The 19,648-nt window shown below is 39.1% G+C and overlaps 1 protein-coding gene across 1 annotated transcript; it reads right to left on the bottom strand.

The window, feature by feature from the left end:
• Nucleotides 1-1,770: 1,770 nt before the first annotated feature.
• Nucleotides 1,771-2,298, bottom strand: pmchl (pro-melanin-concentrating hormone, like). Its single transcript, XM_058383737.1, has one exon. The coding sequence runs from the start codon at nucleotides 2,232-2,234 to the stop codon at nucleotides 1,881-1,883; it is 354 nt and encodes a 117-aa protein (XP_058239720.1). The 5' UTR covers nucleotides 2,235-2,298; the 3' UTR covers nucleotides 1,771-1,880.
• Nucleotides 2,299-19,648: the final 17,350 nt, after the last annotated feature.

Here is a 19,648-nt window from a genome sequence, read left to right as displayed (position 1 = left end):
ATTATTACTATTATTATTATTATTATTTTATTAAAGCAAGAAGTCAAAACCTTGTCAAGTAACTGGTCTGTAAAAGTGAGTATTATTATTATTATTATTATTATTATTATTATTATTATTATTATTATTATTATTATTATCATTATTATTATTATTATTATTATTATTATTATTATTATTACTCACTTTTTTTACAGACTGGTTACATGACAAAGCTTTAACATCTTGCTTTCATTCTAACATTTTTTATTAATTAATAAAATCCGCTGTGTGTATTAACCTGTTGTCTTGCTTCATTTTTAACTTTTTTTTTTTATTCATTTCTTTTGGTACAGAAAACTTTTTTTTTACCTTCCGAAAACCAAACCTTTGGAGAGTTCACCTCAACCGCCAAGCAGCTGAATTATGTGGCACCTTGTTTGGTTTGAGATCTAACATTTCCAATACTTTGTGCTTCAGTGAATAAAACAGAAAAAGAGAAAAGGCAGAGCTTGGTTCACGATGGATTTCAGATGCTGAATAAAATGAAAAGCTATGACGCAGCAACACTTTGTGTCACACCTCTTCATGTGCTCTGCTAGAAATGGCATGATTGTTAAGCGTTAGGAAGAAAAACAGTCAAGACTTCAGCTCTAATGTCAGTGAGACTCAGCTACTGCAATGGAATTAAAATTGCGGCCACAAATCCTCCAATTATATCTAAATATTCACAAAAGTACTTGACAATGTTTTGGCAGATCTGCATTAAATATTTATCTTAAAATGATATTTGTGAATTTCCATTCTGACGTGGTTGGGTCTTCGGCTCGAGCACGCCTACAATGCAAATTAAGATGGATGCCAGGGAGGAAAAAAGATCTCATTTCTGGTCTGGTTAATGGGAGGACTGCACGAGTGAGCGTCCTTGCTGTTTTCCTCTTGTCTTTCAGCCCCATGGATTTCCTGTCTGTGGCAGCTTTGTCAGCTGTCCTGATTAAGAGCATCCTACAGATCAATAACAAACAGAAGTGCTCAGCGCCATGATGAGCGACCTCAGAATAAGTGCTTATGTCACGCTGACTTGGAGAAGAGCGGTGTTCAATGAGAGCTCTTCGTAGAGCATTTTTCTATAGATCGAGACGGAAATAATGATAGAAAGCTGGAGCAAGAGAGATTATTGGTGGTGATTGGAAGTCTTACCTTTATGGTAAGAGCTTAGAAAAAAGATTATGTCTTATATACTGTGTAATAATTACCAAATATTTAGCTTGGAGACTTACTTAATTATTATTGTGCACTGGATTATAGACTCTGCAATGGGGTTGTATTGTTATTTAACCACTGGTGGAAGTTAAACAGCAGCTTTTGACCAATCACTTATTTTGTTATTTAGTCATACGTTTGGTCACTGAGCAACAGGTTTATGTGCAATATGACCTAGACGAGATAAAGCCTCAATAAAAAGATTTGTGTTAAATGTAAGAGTAGATGAAATAAATACTCACATACATGGTTTCCCCTAGCTGATGTGAGTCATCCTCTTGTTATTCCCTTCATCAAATCTCATGAACTTGTATCCTAAATCTATGTACATGTACATCAGGTCAACGGTTTAGTTGCTATTTAGTCACACTATTTAGGGTAGACTACGTTTGTAGCATCTGATGCCGTTTTGTATACATTTCAAACAAATGTATACCATCATGTCTTACCATGCAGCAGCGTTTGTTTATCACAGAGGATATCATCTGATGTGACGGTTCAAATAAACATGAAAGACGCAAGACAAAATATATTTCTCTCATTTTAATTGCGGATCATTCTATACAGATAAATAGCATGTAGGGAAAAGGATCAGCTGGTGCGATCTGGATTTCTTCACCCGGACTCGTCCACAGGATCTAGACTTCCCAGCACGGACGGTAGACCCTTCCCACCATGCACCTCTTGGTGTCCCTCCTGATGATGGAGATGCTGGAGCCGAGGTCAGGGCTTCCGTCTCTGCGATCAGGACTCCTCTCGGGCATGTTCCTTTCCAGAGCCTTCAGCATTCTCAGCAGGCCGGCGTCCGCCACTAGGATGACCTTAGAAACGCCTGGTCCGGATGCCATGGCGTTTTCAGCCAGTTCTTCTCCAGTAGAGTCTTGGACGAGGTCTATGTTTTCGATGTTGTCCAGCGGAAGTGCCTCCGACTTGACGTCGCCGTCAGACAACAAGGCGATGGCGAAAAATATGGAGAAGACGTTCAGCTTCATTCTCTCGGCTTGGGTCGTGGTTCTTCTGTTGATGGTCCAACAAATCGCTCTGACCACAACAGCTTCCTTGAGTCTTTATATACCATGGAAGGTGCCACGTTATCGCAGGACGCAGTGATTCACGCAGTGATGCCTCGGCTTTTGTCGTCTTTAAGGATAACGAAGGAAATCTTTTTTAGAAACGGCTGATGAGACCACAAACAGTGTTGGAGTGGTTTGTTTGGTGGAACATTAATTAAGATTACCTGCAATGTTGCAATGCAATCCGTTGGGAAACAGTAGGGTGGCATTATAAGGGGAGATGTAATTCAAAAATCCCCGGTCTTAGAGTAACAATATGGGGGATTATGGAGCCGATGCTGTGGCAAACAATTCTAAACAATTTTAAACAGACTGACTGGGTAAAAAAAAAAAAAAACAAGTTCTTGAAGAATGAATGGAAAACCAATTTTGTCGTAACCATTCATTAGGCCATTTCACAGATGTCAAGCTTTACAAGGTTTTAAGTTACACATGAAACATGTGGTAAATTACATTTATAAAATTACATTCACCACATGTAATATAGAAGCATCTGGACAGACGCTAAAACGGCATTTGCAAATGCTGCTAGGTTTTAAGGACACGGTATTCGACAAAACAATTTTTTTTTTTAAAGCACAAATAGTCAGCTGAAAAGCTACTCTTTTCTTTCTACCAGCCAGACAGATGCACTCAAGGTCAGACTCGAACCATTTTCAGATAAAAGGAAGCCTACATTCATTGCTGAAAATGACTAGAACGTGGTTTGTGAGCACTGAGGTGTCCATAATGAGATAAAAAGCCTATCAAAAAAAACAAGCAGACTTATTATTCTACCTACGAAATTACCCCGTACCACACAAACCTGTTAAAACGACGTCAAGCACAAACCTCGGCTTTAGTCTCCAATTAAGACTCGGAGATACTGCTTCCTTCGGTGTAATTGAATGTTTCACACAGCTGAGCTTATGTAATAAAAAAAAACTGTAATACCAAGAATAACTGGATTTCAAACTCTAAATGACTAGGAACAAGAGGGCTTTTCTTTTGATTATATAACAGCCACTTTAAGTGCATCAAATTTTTTTTTTTTGGGATAGTTTATGTCGAAACATCTTTCTTAGGGAGAGTAACAGGAAGTGATGCTTTAACAGTCACTCTGGAATAATGTGACTTGAATGTAAACAATTTACACCGACCAGGCATAACATTATAAGCACTGACAGGTGAAGTGAATAACGCTGATGATCTCCTCACCATGGCACCTGTTAGTGGGTGGGATATATTAGGCAGCAAGTGAACATTTTGTCCTCAAAGTTGATGTGTTAGAAGCAGGAAAAATGGACAAGCGTAAGGATTTGAGCGAGTTTGATGTGCAAGGGCCAAATTGTGATGGCTAGACCACTGGATCTCCAAAACTGCAGCTCTTGTGGGGTGTTCCCGGTCTGCAGTGGTCAGTATCTATCAAAAGTGGTCCAAGGAAGGAACAGTGGTGAACCGGTGACAGGGTCATGGGCGGCCAAGACTCATTGATGCACGTGGGGAGCGAAGGCTGGCCCGTGTGATCCGATATATATATATATATATATATATATATATATATACACTATATTGCCAAAAGTATTTGCTCACCCATCCAAATAATCAGAATCAGGTGTTCCAATCACTTCCATGGCCACAGGTGTATAAAATCAAGCACCTAGGCATGCAGACTGTTTTTACAAACATTTGTGAAAGAATGGGTCGCTCTCAGGAGCTCAGTGAATTCCAGTGTGGAACTGTGATAGGATGCCACCTGTGCAACAAATCCAGTCCTGAACGTGGAAGTGTTTGGGAACGACAGCAACTCAGCCACGAAGTGGTAGGCCACGTAAACTGACGGAGCGGGGTCAGCGGATGCTGAGGTGCATAGTGCGAAGAGGTCGCCAACTTTCTGCAGAGTCAATCGCTACAGACCTCCAAACTTCATGTGGCCTTCAGATTAGCTCAAGAACAGTGTGCAGAGAGCTTCATGGAATGGGTTTCCATGGCCGAGCAGCTGCATCCAAGCCATACATCACCAAGTGCAATGCAAAGCGTTGGATGCAGTGGTGTAAAGCACGCCGCCACTGGACTCTAGAGCAGTGGAGACACGTTCTCTGGAGTGACGAATCACGCTTCTCCATCTGGCAATCTGATGGACGAGTCTGGGTTCGCCGGTTGCCAGGAGAACGGTACTTGTCTGACTGCATTGTGCCAAGTGTAAAGTTTGGTGGAGGGGGGATTATGGTGTGGGGTTGTTTTTCAGGAGCTGGGCTTGGCCCCTTAGTTCCAGTGAAAGGAACTCTGAATGCTTCAGCATACCAAGACATTTTGGACAATTCCATGCTCCCAACTTTGTGGGAACAGTTTGGAGCTGGCCCCTTCCTCTTCCAACATGACTGTGCACCAGTGACCAAAGCAAGGTCCATAAAGACATGGATGACAGAGTCTGGTGTGGATGAACTTGACTGGCCTGCACAGAGTCCTGACCTCAACCCGATAGAACACCTTTGGGATGAATTAGAGCGGAGACTGAGAGCCAGGCCTTCTCGTCCAACATCAGTGTGTGACCTCACAAATGTGCTTCTGGAAGAATGGTCAAAAATTCCCATAAACACACTCCTAAACCTTGTGGACAGCCTTCCCAGAAGAGTTGAAGCTGTTATAGCTGCAAAGGGAGGGCCGACGTCATATTGAACCCCATGGATTAGGAATGGGATGTCACTTAAGTTCATATGTGAGTCAAGGCAGGTGAGCGAATACTTTTGGCAATATAGTGTATATATATATATATATATATATATATACAGACGAGCTACTGTTGCTCAGATTGCTGAAGAAGTTAATGCTGGTTCTGATAGAAAGGTGTCAGAATACACAGTGCAGGACGGGTCAGGGCTGTTTTGGCAGCAAAAGGGGGACCAACACAATATTACGCAGGTGGTCATAATGTTATGCCTGGTCGGTGTATGTTTTTAATTGCCTGGTCAGGGTCACTGTAGTGTTTTAGGAAAAAAGACTGATCAATTTCAGAAAGTCAGAGCTAGAATTAACAGACTGACACTGCTGTCATTTTTTACATCTATAATACATCTGTTTTTGTAGCACTTATCCTACATGCACGTGAGGAACAAAGGCTGGCCCGTGTGATCCGATCCAACAGACGAGCTACTGTTGCTCAAATTGTTGAAGAAGTTAATACTGGTTCTGATAGAAAGGGGTCAGAATACACAGTGCATGGCAGTTTGTTGCTTATGGTGCTGCATAGTTGAGACCAGTCAGAGTATCCATGCTGACCCCTGTGCACTGTCGAAAGCGGCAACAATGGGCACATGAGCATCAGAACTGGACCATGGAGCAATGGAAGAAGGTGGCCTGGTCTGATGAATCACATTTTCTTTTACATCATGTGGATGGCCGGGTGTGCGTCGCTTGTCTCCAGAACACATAGCACCAGGATGCACTATGGGAAGAAGGTGAGCCAGCAGAGGCAGCGTCATGCTTTGGGCAATGTTCTGCTGGGAAACCTTGGGTCCTGCCATCCATGTGGATCTTACTTTGACAGGTACCACCTATCTAATCATTGTTGCAGACCATGTACACCCTTTCATGGAAACGGTATTCCCTGATGGCTGTGGCCTCTTTCAGAAAGATAATGTGCTGTACCACAAAGGAAAAGTGGTTCAGAAATGGTTTGATAACGAGTTTGAGGTGTTGACTTGGCCTCCAAATACCAATCCAATTGAGCGTCTGTGGGATGTGCTGGACAAACATGTCCGATCCGTGTGAGGCCCCATCTTGCAACTTACAGAACCTAAAGGCTCTGCTGCTAAAATCTTGGTGCCAGATACCACAGCACACCTTCAGGGATCTAGTGGAGTCCATACTTCAACGAGTCAGGGCTGTTTTGGCAGCAAAATGGGGACCAACACAATATTAGGCAGGTGGTCATAACTGTTATGGCTGATCGGTGTATAACTTGAACAGGAAAAAGAAATTGAATGAACAAATGAATAAATTATTGTTATTGGATGTTGAAGGAGCTGTTTATGGAAACATCATGGCACCAACAAGGAACACCACACACACACACCAATCCATCGCACGCTCAGAAATCCCAGTTATATTTACCCAAGCATGCATGTTCCAGTTACTTCAGCATGAATCTGAATTCTTGCAATTATAGAAATCATGATGAATTTTCAACTCCATATTTAAGACGTCTCATTCCTGCCGCTCACGTTCCCTCTTTGTGGAAACAAAACACTGGAAGGAAAAGAAAACAGAACGGATTGAGAGATTGTGCTGTCTCTCGACTGCGAGGGGAAAAACTAATCAGGACAACAAACATCTGCGAGCGAGCGGAACCAACTCGAGATGACAGAACCCTTACAGCATATGAAAGCTTCACCTAAATTAAATATTAAAGACGAGAACTGGGAGAATGAAATCTTTCTGCTTCCAAAACAAAATCCCGAAAGAGTTGTGTGCTGTGTTTGCAAAAAAAGGCTCGTATCATACTTCACACGATGTCTAATAGAGCTAAAGGTAAGCGAGATAACGGAATGATATTTAAAAGGAACATCTTTCGATAAAATGACGGTCAGTATCTTTCTGTGGGAAGGGATAAGTCCCAAGTGTTCATCTTTTGGGCTTTAAATCTGTGTTGCGACATATATCATGTAGCTGGAGAAATTACAGGCTTGGACTTTCCTCTGGATCACGAACCAATCACTAGCCAATCGTATCAATAATGCAGGCTGCCTGGCTTTTACCTGCAGAAACAGATGCCAAAGTCTACAAAAGAACTGGGACAAGGTTTTGCAAGGTGCAGGAAAAACATACCAGTCGATTTTCTTATAAATCTGCACCCGATTTGACCTAAGAGGACTGTCGTAACGGTGAACGCGGCCATGGCGAATATTTATTTAGTTTAGTTTTTACAGCTGATGTGCCTTTTTACACAATTAGGAGAAGAGATTTGCAGATTTTCCTTTGCCGTAATCTCGTGGGATGCAGAGCGCTTTGTACACTTTTCTGGCCAGATGCTGCAAGCTGCAATCTGATTGGCTGTCCGGATTGGCATTGCAGTTTCCAATAAGAAAACATGATTTTGAACACCGTGAAACAATAAGCTTTTCCAGAGAGCGAAATAGTGACTGAATTGAGAAAGTCTCGTCTTGTTCGAGTTTCACATGGTCGGTGGGTTTCCAGTAAGTTTTCCTGTGAAGGAATACAGTACTGGTTCATGAGACTAATGAACTGGAATGCTTCTTTTTTTCTGTTGTGTTGACGTCTCACTCTCACAGTGGTGGTGAATACGAAGCTCATATGAAAGCAGACCTAAGAATTTGTATTTTTTCATACCCTATTAGGGCAATATATTCATAGAAAAGTTAAAAAGAGCTGACACACTTCTGCTATTTTTGATTCGGACCACCCGTTGCTTTATGGGACAGCGCAGCGTCCACTGGCTCAATGCAGAATCTCGGCATGTCATTGGAATATTTCTTACCTACAGCATAAATATGAATCTACCAGAGTTACTGACTGGACAATCATTCAGAAGACTATTCATCCGTGTGACCTGAAGCGAAGCTTTTATTTATTTTTCTACCTCCGCCATTATCATTAGTGACATCACTCAAGGCTTTTCAATTCCATCCAAGTCCAGCTTTTATCCCCTTCAGATTGGAAGATATGGACTGGCTAAAGCAGAGACCTCCTTGGATGTCCAGTTCTGCTTTAGTTACTGTTGTCACAACAGCACACTGTGTTTAGATGTGTGTGTGTGGCTCGTGCGTGACTGTCGGGCAGGTGTCTGCAGCCAGCATTTGAAGGTGGAGGACAGCTGTTAGCCATATGCTCATAACCGAGCTGTTTCTACAACCATAAACCCTGAATGGGATGGTAAAGGAATCTGAACCATGCTCGCTTTGTCCTGCACCTAGACTGTGTGGCTAGACGAAAGCAAAACACGCTTTTCAGCTGAACATATTATATTATAATCTTCCTGGAAGCGACTTTACTCTCCACCCATTCCTATTCCCGTTAGGTAAATAATAAATCATTGTAAATATGGAACCAATTATATCATTTTTTTAAAGAAAACATGTCTGATAATGCCTTTATCTGTTTAAACAGAGAAGCATGCTGATGACAAGCTATGAACCAAACAGATTATGATTAAAGATTCATCCGTAAGACTGTCGAAAACCTGGGATAATGATAATAGTAATAATAACGATAGTTATAATAAGTGATCACAATCAGTAGTAGCATTTTTTTTTATTCCGTAGCATTTCTTATTCTGTAAACTTTTCCTTGCAGGAGGATAGGTTAAGTGATGAAGAAGAAGTAGAAGAAAAGTGGTCTCATTAAAGCTGCAGAAAGCAATTTTCCAAAAGGACACTTCACCTAAAATGTCTTTTCATGCTGATGTCTATCATTAAATTGGATGCTCTGAAGAAGAAGAAGGAAAAAAAAAAAGAATATTTCTCTGTGACTGTAGTGGGCTCTGCAATCAAGAACAAAAAACATTCCTGTTGTAATGACAGCTCAAGAAACTCTACTCTTTACTCTACTGTAACTGTGTGTTTTTTTTTCTGTTGCTTATCTGCATATATATGGGAATAAAGTGAAGCTAGGATGATGGTAGATTTGCTTTTATACACCGATCAGGCATAACATTATGAGCACTGACAGGTGAAGTGAATAAGACTGATGATCTCCTCATCATGGCACCTGTTAGTGGGTGGGATATATTAGGCAGCAAGTGAACATTTTGTCCTCAAAGTTGATGTTAGAAGCAGGAAAAATGGACAAGCGTAAGGATTTGAGCGAGTTTGATGAAGGGCCAAATTGTGATGGCTAGACCACTGGATCAGAGCATCTCCAAAACTGCAGCTTGTGTGGGGTGTTCCCGGTCTGCAGTGGTCAGTATCTATCAAAAGTGGTCCAAGGAAGGAACAGAGGTGAACCGGTGACAGGCGAGCTACTGTTGCTCAAATTGCTGAAGAAGTTAATGCTGGTTCTAATAGAAAGGTGTCAGAATACACAGTGCAGGACGGGTCAGGGCTGTTTTGGCAGCAAAAGGGGGACCAACACAATATTACGCGGGTGGTCATAATGTTATGCCTGGTCGGTGTATGTTTTTAATTGCCTGGCCAGGGTCGCTGTAGTGTTTTAGGAAAAAAGACTGATCAATTTCAGAAAGTCAGAGCTAGAATTAACAGACTGACACTGCTGTCATTTTTTACATCTATAATACATCTGTTTTTGTAGCACTTATCCTACACAGGGTCACAGGAACCTGATGTCTATCCCAGAAGACTCAGGGTTTACCCTGCCAAATCATAACAGAGCACAATCACACACACTCACACACTACGGACAATTTAGAGATGCCACTCAGCCTTCAACGTATTTCTTCTGACTGGAGGAAACCGAAGTACCTGCAGGAAACCCTCTGAAACACGGGGAGAACATACAAACTCCACATACACAGACCTGGAGAAGCGGGACTCGAAACCCTGGAGGTGTGAGCTCGATAATGAACTTAACTGAATATATATGTAAAAATGTCAGGTCTAAGCCACTCCCATTTCAGGATTTCAATTGAAATGCGGGAAATATTTGGGGCTGAAAACAGATGCACATGTCGTTACACTTCAAGTGCTTCAGAGAATGTGGGATGTTTGGATGGAAAGCATGCGATTGAGAGAAAGAGAGGAATTCTACTAAGTCTGGTCAAAATGAGTGTGATATTCAAGCATTTTGTTTAACATACATATGTGTATACAATACAGTTATCTGTTTTATTTTATATATTTGGTTTGGCATTCAGCATAAATCTGTATCAAGAAGATGATCCTTTTATGTTTTCGTTAAAGGGAAGGCCTCTTTCCTTGCTAAGTGCCAGCTACTGCTACAGCTAAAGGTGTTTGTGTGTTAGACTGAACCGCCCCATACAGCCCTTGCCTCTTTTCCCTTAGTGAAAAAAAAAAGCTTTAACACCGTGGACTCCACTTTCCAAAACATGTAGACCAGCTGACTACGCCCCCGACTGCCAAGAAAAACACAAGGCCTGGGTTTGGGGGCTCAGCGGCCTCGTCTGGAGAGGAGACAGTGGCTCTCACATAACCCGAGCCTCTGCTCGAGCTGCGGCAGCAAACCCTGCTAAAACAACACACAGAGGCAGGCCACTTGGTTCAAGCTGTCCAGCTAGATAAATACAGAAAGCCCCCCATCTCCCCCTGATGAATAGCACTTATTAACCGGCACAAATTGGATTATGCTGTTAAGAAGGTAAAGTGCTCCTACATGACTCAAGTCTGATCTTTTTCCTCTTCTTGATATTCAACAGCGTGGAAGTGAATGTCTCGTATAATGAGACGTATATATCCACTCTCTTTATTTAATAGATTAGTGTTCACACATTTTCAGTGGTTCAACATACAGTTTAAATGTAAACTGGATGTGATACCTGGATGATCTTAGATCTACAGAATAAGCTTTCTAGCTTACTTAGTTAATGTTAGTTAACAACACCACCATTTAAAAGTTAACGTTATCATTTTTTTTTTACTACCGATTGTGAGGCACCGGTTAATCCAAATTGTCCATTTCTGACTTATTCCCTTTCAGAAAATGGCTTATTCTAGATTTCTATTCAACCAAGAATAGCTGTACCAGCACTGTGAAGTAGAGAACATGCTGTTCAATCAAAATACAACCTACACAAAGGGGACTAATAAACAGAACTGTAAATATTTCAGCTGAAAGCGAGCGCCGCTTTTCTGTTTTGCCGTGCCTGCTTTTCGGAAGAGAGACATCATTGCGGATTTGAAACACTTGACAGGAAGCACAAATCTTAGTCTTTTGATAAGTGTGTGTGTGTGTGTGTTTGTGTGTATACACTTTGCAGCTACACTGAGAGTCCATGCTAAAAGGCTCAACATTTCCTGAGTTACTGACAGGAGCTAGAAGGTAAATATCATGACCAGCTCTCTCTGTAAAATAAATATAGCTCTGAGCCTGAAGACGCAATTCCAGGCTCAGAAATTGAAATCATATGCTAGTTTATCTGGGACAAAAACAAGCTAGCTTGCTAGCTGGTTAGCTATAGCTGGGGGAAGTGTATTAAATTCAGACTAAATTTTTTATTAGTGAAAAGGGTTTTAACGCTGCAACTGAACTTCGTGTCCTTCTTTCAAGCATGGCTCCGCAGTTTGTTATGCTAAAGACACATATGTGTGTATTTTTCCTTGTTAACTCATTGATTCTGTCGAGGGTTTTTTTTTCCCCCCTGCTATTTGTTCAGACATTTAAGAATCCATAAATCTCTATGTAATTATTTCATATGTGTATGGAACAAAAAACAACAACAACAAAAATTTCATATTTATATTTAAGGCTGTCAGTAAGAAAAGGTGCTCTGTAACGCCTCATTTCTCTATATTCAGCCGGAGCAAATAAACAGTTAAACATGCACAGCCGCATTTGGGTTCTTGGAGCCGTACCTACCTCACAGGCCACAGAAAAGAGGAGGCAAGCGACGAACGAGGAGCAAAAAATACCTCCGAGCCTCAGACTCCTCTCTCCAGGAAGCGAGAGGAAAATTAATTGCGGATGCAAAAAAAAAAAATCAGATCCCTCGCCAAATGTCGGTAACCACATGTAGCACACAGAGTAAACACGAGGAGGGGAAATGTTATTTCAAGCCTCTGGAGAAGCACATTTTAGAGATAGTGCTAATGATGTGCAGAAGGTTTGTAGTGAATGTATGAATATGCATTTTTTGTCTGGAGAACGATAATTAGCCTGAAATGGTCAGATATAAAGCTCATCTGGAAAACTTGGACACTTTAAGCATCGATACATGGCTCGCAAATACATCTACAGTCTTATAGCAGTGTACGTTTGAGCAACTTTAAATCGCATCTTGGGGAAGGAAGCACATTTTTTTTTGCTAGCTGTCTTACTAGCTAATCCATTGTACAGAGAATTACTGTGTGGAAACAATAAAAAGTATTAAAAACTTTTACTTCTGGTAAGACCTGAAAAGCATTTTTTGCCTTGAATGTGACGTCTTATAGGCTAAATCTACGGAATATTTCGAATAAATTCCCTCTAAATATCAGAGCTTGACTGAATTTTGTGATCAATTCGGTCTTCGCAAAATTCGCCAAATCCTGGAGACGGGTTTGTAGACGCAAAGAGTTTTCCATCATGAGAAAATCTTTAGCTCTGAGCAGTTTTCTGAGGAATTTTTTGCACTTGCTAACGTGACAAGCTGAGAATTTCTTCTTCTATTTTCCCCTTATACGCAATTCCAGTGTGTTTTATTCCTTATTTAATACCTGCTGGATGTTTTTCTAGCGAAACATTGAGGCTGAGAGGTTCAGAACTACACTAAGGGGTACTTCCCGTTACACCTCCCTTTAACAATCAATATATTATCACTGATGGAAGGGAATAATTTAACACGATGAGCTAAAATTAAAAGGTGCGAATATGGTTGGTATTATATGAATATCGTGGATAAAAAATGTAATAAGAAAAAGGATCGTCTTTGACGGATAAAGTTGAAATACTGAATATTAAAAAGAAATTCTCAAGACATATTTTTTTGCATTAAAACTCATATTAAACAGTCAGTTGTTAATTTCTAAACACAGAGCCTACACATTATTATTATTATTATTATCTATTAATAAAGACGATCCCGAGTCAGAGGGTTAATTTAAATGAGATGGATTAAAATGCTAATCGGTGTGGATCAGATCAGGGAGCAGTGTGTAGTTAATGGGATGGTGAGGCGTATCGTCAGTCGTGTGTTGTTTACGGCGTGTCCGTTTTTGAGTAATAGAGCAGAAAGGAGGAGAGACAGGGAGGCTTCAGGGAAGGCTGCTTCAAGTGTCTCCTGCTAGATAAAGGTCATCTGAGACCCTGCAGTGTTGGGGTTTTTATTTATTTATTTCTTTTCTGTTCCATCAGGAAGGAAAATGAAGCAGAAAAGCTCTCCTGTAAAGATGGACGGCTTTGTAAATCAGCATTTTTTGGTTCCCTTGAATAAATGTGAATCGTTACAGAAATAAATTCACGTACATTTCAACAAACAATTCGAATATACTCTAAGGAAGGAATATTACACAACAAAGCGTATTATGGTGCAATGAATGAGTTCCAGCTCGCACCCAGATGTTGATTATTGTCAGCACATCCCTAAATGCTTTAATGTGTATACTGTAGCAACTCACCTCTTGTTACAGTATAATATGATATGATATGATATGATATGATATAATATAATATAATATAATATAATATAATATAATATAATATAATATAATATAATATAATATAATATAATATAATATAATATAATATTTAAATAAAGGATAACATGAACTTTTTAATCCGTGTTTATCTGTTATGTTGAATGCAGCATCAGCAAAAGCAGAAAATATAAAAAAAATCCTCTGTTCTCTATCCTTACACTTCCGCATGGAGCATGATATAAAGTCAGAGCTTGGACTGTTATATGACACAAAAATAAATAAATAAATATTTTTTTCCCCAAAAAAATAAAATAAAATAATAAGTAAATAATAAATAAATTAATTAATTAATTAAAATACATGCAGGAATTCACTTCTTGCAACATTACAGTGTTTGTTACTAATTAAATAGTTTATTATACAATTTATAAAATAGTAATAGTTAATAACACACACACACACACAGAAGTGTTTTCATAAAGAATCTCTTCTCGAAACACTTAATGTTAAACCAAAATAATACAACCCCCCAGATTTATGATTTATGAGAAATATCGTTTTTTGTATATTTTGTGCGGTTTATTCAGGGTCTGCTATTATTTATAGCTACATGACAAGACAGCGATAGGAATGATTATAAACGGCTAATTCCGTCATGCTGGCAAGAGAAACTCAGTCAGTCTGGTACATCTGGTAAACGCAACTCTGGCTTGCTTGGAGAGCATGTCAAGAATTTAACCACATTCATTACACACTCATGGGAGACTTCTTTAGAAACGCACATGCCGGATCGCCTGGCGAAACACACACGCACAAGATTCAAGACAAACAAGTTTCTCAACACAGGCACAAACAGTCCAACTATCTATCCGAACTGGGAGAACATGGAGTTTTTTAGCGTGGAGATCAGACCTGCCGTTTTCATTTCATAAATAGGTTGAGGATTTTTTAATATTTTTTTTGGGGGGGGGGTATTTGCTAATGCTGCATTTTACACGTTCTGCATGAATAATGAAGTATTGGTGGAAAAAATAAATCACAGAAAGCGCACAGGGAATGCGATTTCCTCAAGCTGTTCTCGGTCTGTTAAATGGCAAATGAATACACGAGCTGAGTATTGTTGTGTAAGACAGATCCGGGCGAAAACCAGAAGGAAAGGAGCGTTAACGAGTCTATTCAAAAGACGCTCTGGTTAGAAATGTTATAAACAAACATACATTCAAGGTTCCTAAAATATTCAGTCTTTGCTAGTTGATTAATATTGTTATAATAAGTATTATAAGTATTTATTTTGCATTGAAAACCTGTATAAATAAGTCAACATTTATTGATGCCCGTGAGGCTAACTTGAAATAAATATGCATAATTTTTTGTATATTTAAAATAAATAAAAACCAGTCGGCTCGGCTTTTTGACATTGTTTAAGGATTAAAAAAGATGAGATAAAGACTCTTCTAGAAAGGTTTCTTCTTCACTGTTTGTTCAAGAAAATTCCATGATTTTTTTATTTATTTATTTTTTAAATAAATCCAACAATTATTGAAATTTATTTGTAATATTTTTCTCATTAGTGATTAGGAATAAATATGTCAAAATATGTTAAATAAATATATATATATATATATATATATATATATATATATATATATATATATATATATATATATATATATATATATATATATATATATATATATATATATATATATATTATAGATGCAGGTCATCTAAAAACTGAAATTTTAGGTTCTGAATATAAAAAGAAACATTTTGTTATATATATATATATATATATATATATATATATATATATATATATATATATATAAACAGTGTGGTTTAAATGCGCTTTTGTCAAAGTTGCTCCGTTTATATCATGCGGTGGTTGGGAATAGATGAATAAACATTCAACAACATTCGTTTGGTTTTGTGTTTGTCTTACATGATGTTGAGTGTTTAGCAGTTAGATGTTCTTTGTATGGACTCCACAAAATAGCAACCGTTAACAAGCCTTAACAGCATTGCCTTGAAAAACATTGGGTTTTTTTTGTTTTTTTAAAGGTTTTAACCTTTTTTAACCAGAACACTGGTGTTTCAATCCGACGGCAGAACGGAAAACGACCTTTTCCACTCAGAATAAACTAAAGAGTGATGGACTCTGTTTCAGTGTGTTATAGATGTGTGTTTTTATCTCTGTGGGATAACCTTACACAGAATTTTACTGGTTGAAGATAAACACCTTCATATTATTTAGATGCTCAAAGCATCTCAGAGAGCAGAAATGGGTTTGATATCAACATTTTCTTTGAAGATACAAACATTTGTGTGGAAAAAATTAGTCTTTATTGTTTGTCTTGGAACCGTTCTATGAATATATTGCCCCTAAGCTTGGGAAAAACAGAAATACTTAAAAAAAAATCCCCTACAAATTCTTAAATCTCTGAGTTTCTGCTTTCATATGAGCTTCATATTAAGCACCGCTGTGGAGTGAGACGTGACAAAGACATTTAGTGCTGAACATGGACACAGGAGCAAATGATAGTTTTTGGCCTCTTGTTTGTGTGTTTGTGTGTGTGTGTGTGTGTGTGTGTGGGGTGGTCTGTAATGGATTGTTGTCTCTTCCTAGGCATACTCCTTCCTCATATCCTCATAGTGAATGAGGTAGCTTAGTGGTTAAGGTGTTGGACTATTGATCAGAAGGTAATAAGTTTCAATCCCAGGTCCATCAAGCTGCCACTCCTGGGCTCTTAACCCTCAATTTCTCAGCTGTATAAAATGAGATAAATTGTAAGTCGCTCTGGATAAGGTCGTCTGCCAAATGCGAGAAATGTAAACGTCATATCTGGTATTCCAGGGATAGTCTCCACATGCACCTCGATCCTAACAAGAGATCAAACTTTTTAAAAATCTTTGTTCAACTCTATTTAAACACAATTTTCGATCCAGTTCATTTGTATAAGCACTTTTAACAATGGACATTGTCTCAAAGCAATGTAAGAACCAGTTCTGGAGTGTCTAGTGGTATTTTCAACCCCCCCCCCGGTAACTTCACCCTGACCCCAACATGATCTTCAGCCTTGGTCACTCATAAGTGTTGCCTTCTAACACAACATTCTGCACTCCGATCTTGCTGCCCATCTGTTTGCTTGCACAGTTTTCTCCATTCTCCCTTGACCTTTCTGGTTCACAAGCTGCTCTCATCCATGCGAGTGGCAAGCCCTGGCAACGTTTCGGGTTTTACACTATTTTTGGTGTGAAATATGCAGGATTTGTAAGATGATAGAGCTGGTAGAACTGGCGCTGGGTGTCAAGCTGTAGTAAATAGATGTCATTTGATATTGATTTTACTTATAACAGCACTAGGTTTAATTCTACCTTGTGCTAAAACACTATATATCACATACTGGGTTGTGTAGTTCGGGGTGTAACTAATAAATTAGCAACTTTATTTTAAGAGTAATTGAATTTTTATCTTCTTCTCTTCTGGCTTCACCACACAGGTTTCATAAAAAGATGCCCTTGCTGACTCAAACCTCCAGTTTTCTTCAAGTACTGTATGAGACCAGAACTGACCTCCTCAGGTTAGGTTTATTCTCTGCTTGGGATTCGAACCCAGGCCACAGCAGTGAGAACGCTCGATACAATATCTACAGTTTACGTTTTGGGATCAGAATTATAAAATAGATCAATCTCTACACCTTCACCTTAATTCCTTCTTCTCCTCAAGGGAACACACTTTCTTATACTACCCTGATACTTCACCCTCATCACTCTCACGTTGGCTCCCCAGAGTGAAATAGCTCACGGCTTCACCCAGGTTCTTTAAGACATCACCTTCGCAATCTATCAAGCAGGAAGTGATTGGAAGCACCATTATCCATCTCCCTTGACAGTGTTTGGAGGCAGTTTTGTGCTCGGCACCCGTTCCCAATCATCTTAGAGTTCCCCAAAGAAAAACTTACAGAGTGGTTTCTTTGTATCCTCTCATTGGCTATACTGGGAAATGATCCCTCAAGTCCATTTAGCAAATGGTTGGTTAAGGCACACATAATTGTTGACATGGATTAAGGAAAATAAGTGCGGACAGGCAGACATGACTAAAATGTTGTGGAAAGAAATTACATTATAACCAAGGATTACAGCTGAGACTATCCAAAACGCTACTTGCAAAGTATGCCAGCAGTTATGCAAGCACATGGTGGCCATAGAAGTCAATTTAGACCGCAGCGTTAGTGAATTCTCTATTCTGAGTGAGCCGAAGGTGTCTCTGTAACAGCAGCTCTGGTGATTCAAATCACAGGAGTATATACATGTGCTTGTTTTAATACTTTTCAACTCATTCACATTAACACCTAAAGTGGACGGTCCACACTGTAACCGAATAATAAACAGATTTTCAGTGCATGATCGTTGATATAAGGAGAGGTTTATTTAACATTTAGGGAAGGAGTCTCCAGTATCAGTGCTTTGTTACAGTCAGAGGTAAAGCTCTTCCTTTCTCTAATATAGGAAAATCCAAGAAGGAAAGACGTGGGCTTTAAGGTTTCCAAATATATATAGAATAGATTAAAACTGAAGACTGCTTAAATAGCTGATATATTATGAGCAATAATGAAACATATACTGGTTCTTGGACATTCCAACTAATAAAAGAAAAAAAATTCTTGGCAACATGTTTTTGTGGTATAATTGTTCACAGCATATTCAGAAATGCATTGATTTTACACACACAAACAAACACACACACTCAAAGAGCTCACACAGCAATTAATAATACACCCTAAGTCTGATGGCACAAAGAATCGATTGATATGTTGGGTAGAAAGGAAGGTCTGTGTTCTCCGTGCCTGTTCCCAATCATCTCTCCATCCTCCGGGGAGACCCTTTTCAGAGTGGTTTCTTATTTCTGTGTGATTCATCAAGTCTCTTTTGCAAATGACTTGTTTAGTAATATTAATTAGTGTCTTATATAACCGTAAGCTAGGCTAAAAACAACTTTAAACACTGCTTGCTGGAGAATTATACTTCGCTGGTGATTACAGATTACTGCTGATTACTGATTATACAAAGGAGAGCTGTTTTCCTGTGACTGCTCATTACACACCTCAATCCATATTTGGATTAAATTGTGACGATGGGCTTGCCATTTTGGAAGAGATACTCCAACTTAAAACTGAAAAAAAAAAAAAAATTGGCCATTGATATGTTTATTGTTGAAAGAAGAAGGAAAAACTAGCCAACTCCAGGTCTTGCCACATCAATGGTGGTGAGCCAAAATAGTTTATAACATAGCAGCAGGGACTCACAGTAGTGAAACACTATATGGCCAAAAGTTTTGGGACACCCCTCCGAATCATTGAATTCAGGTGTTGTTTTTCAGGGGTTGCGCTTGGCCCCTTAGTTCCATTGAAAGGAACTCTAATGCTTCAGTATACCAAGACATTTTGGACAATTTCGTGCAAAAATTTCGTGCAAATTTTTCCAACTTTGTGGATTCATCCCAAAGGTGTTCTATCAGGTTGAGGTCAGGACTCTGTGAAGTTCCTCCACACCAAACTCACTCATCCATGTCTTTATGGACCTTGCTTTGTGCACTGATGTGCAGTCATGTTGGAACAGGAAGGGGTCATCCCCAATTATCCAAAATGTCTTGGTATGCTGAAGCATTAAGAGTTCCTTTCACTAGAACTACGGGGCCGAATCCAACCCCTGAAAATCAACACCTGAATTCAATGATCTGGAGGGGTGTCCCAAAACTTTTGGCAGTATAGTGTATTTTCTCCTCCATTTTGTATTGTTTTGTTAAATTCCTAAAGGAAGAGTCCATCAATTTTGCCTACTCGGTGTAAACACTGAAAAATACATTATATAAATATAAATATATTTATTTATATTTTCCCAAACGTACTTCACTGTATGATTTAATAGTGTTTTATTTGTTTTGTGTGTGTGTGTGTGTTAATAATAAAATAAAACTTTTGTAGTAACCACATGTCTAAGCGACTAAAACCTCCAAATAAATACATTTAACGGGTATTATGGCCGCCGCTGATGACGTCACGTCCATTTTGTTTACGTTCACCACAGCAA

The sequence above is a fragment of the Hemibagrus wyckioides genome, linkage group LG28, assembly GCF_019097595.1.
Source record: "Hemibagrus wyckioides isolate EC202008001 linkage group LG28, SWU_Hwy_1.0, whole genome shotgun sequence".
Classification (NCBI taxonomy): Eukaryota; Metazoa; Chordata; class Actinopteri; order Siluriformes; family Bagridae; genus Hemibagrus; species Hemibagrus wyckioides.
This window is presented reverse-complemented; position numbering and strand designations above follow the sequence as displayed.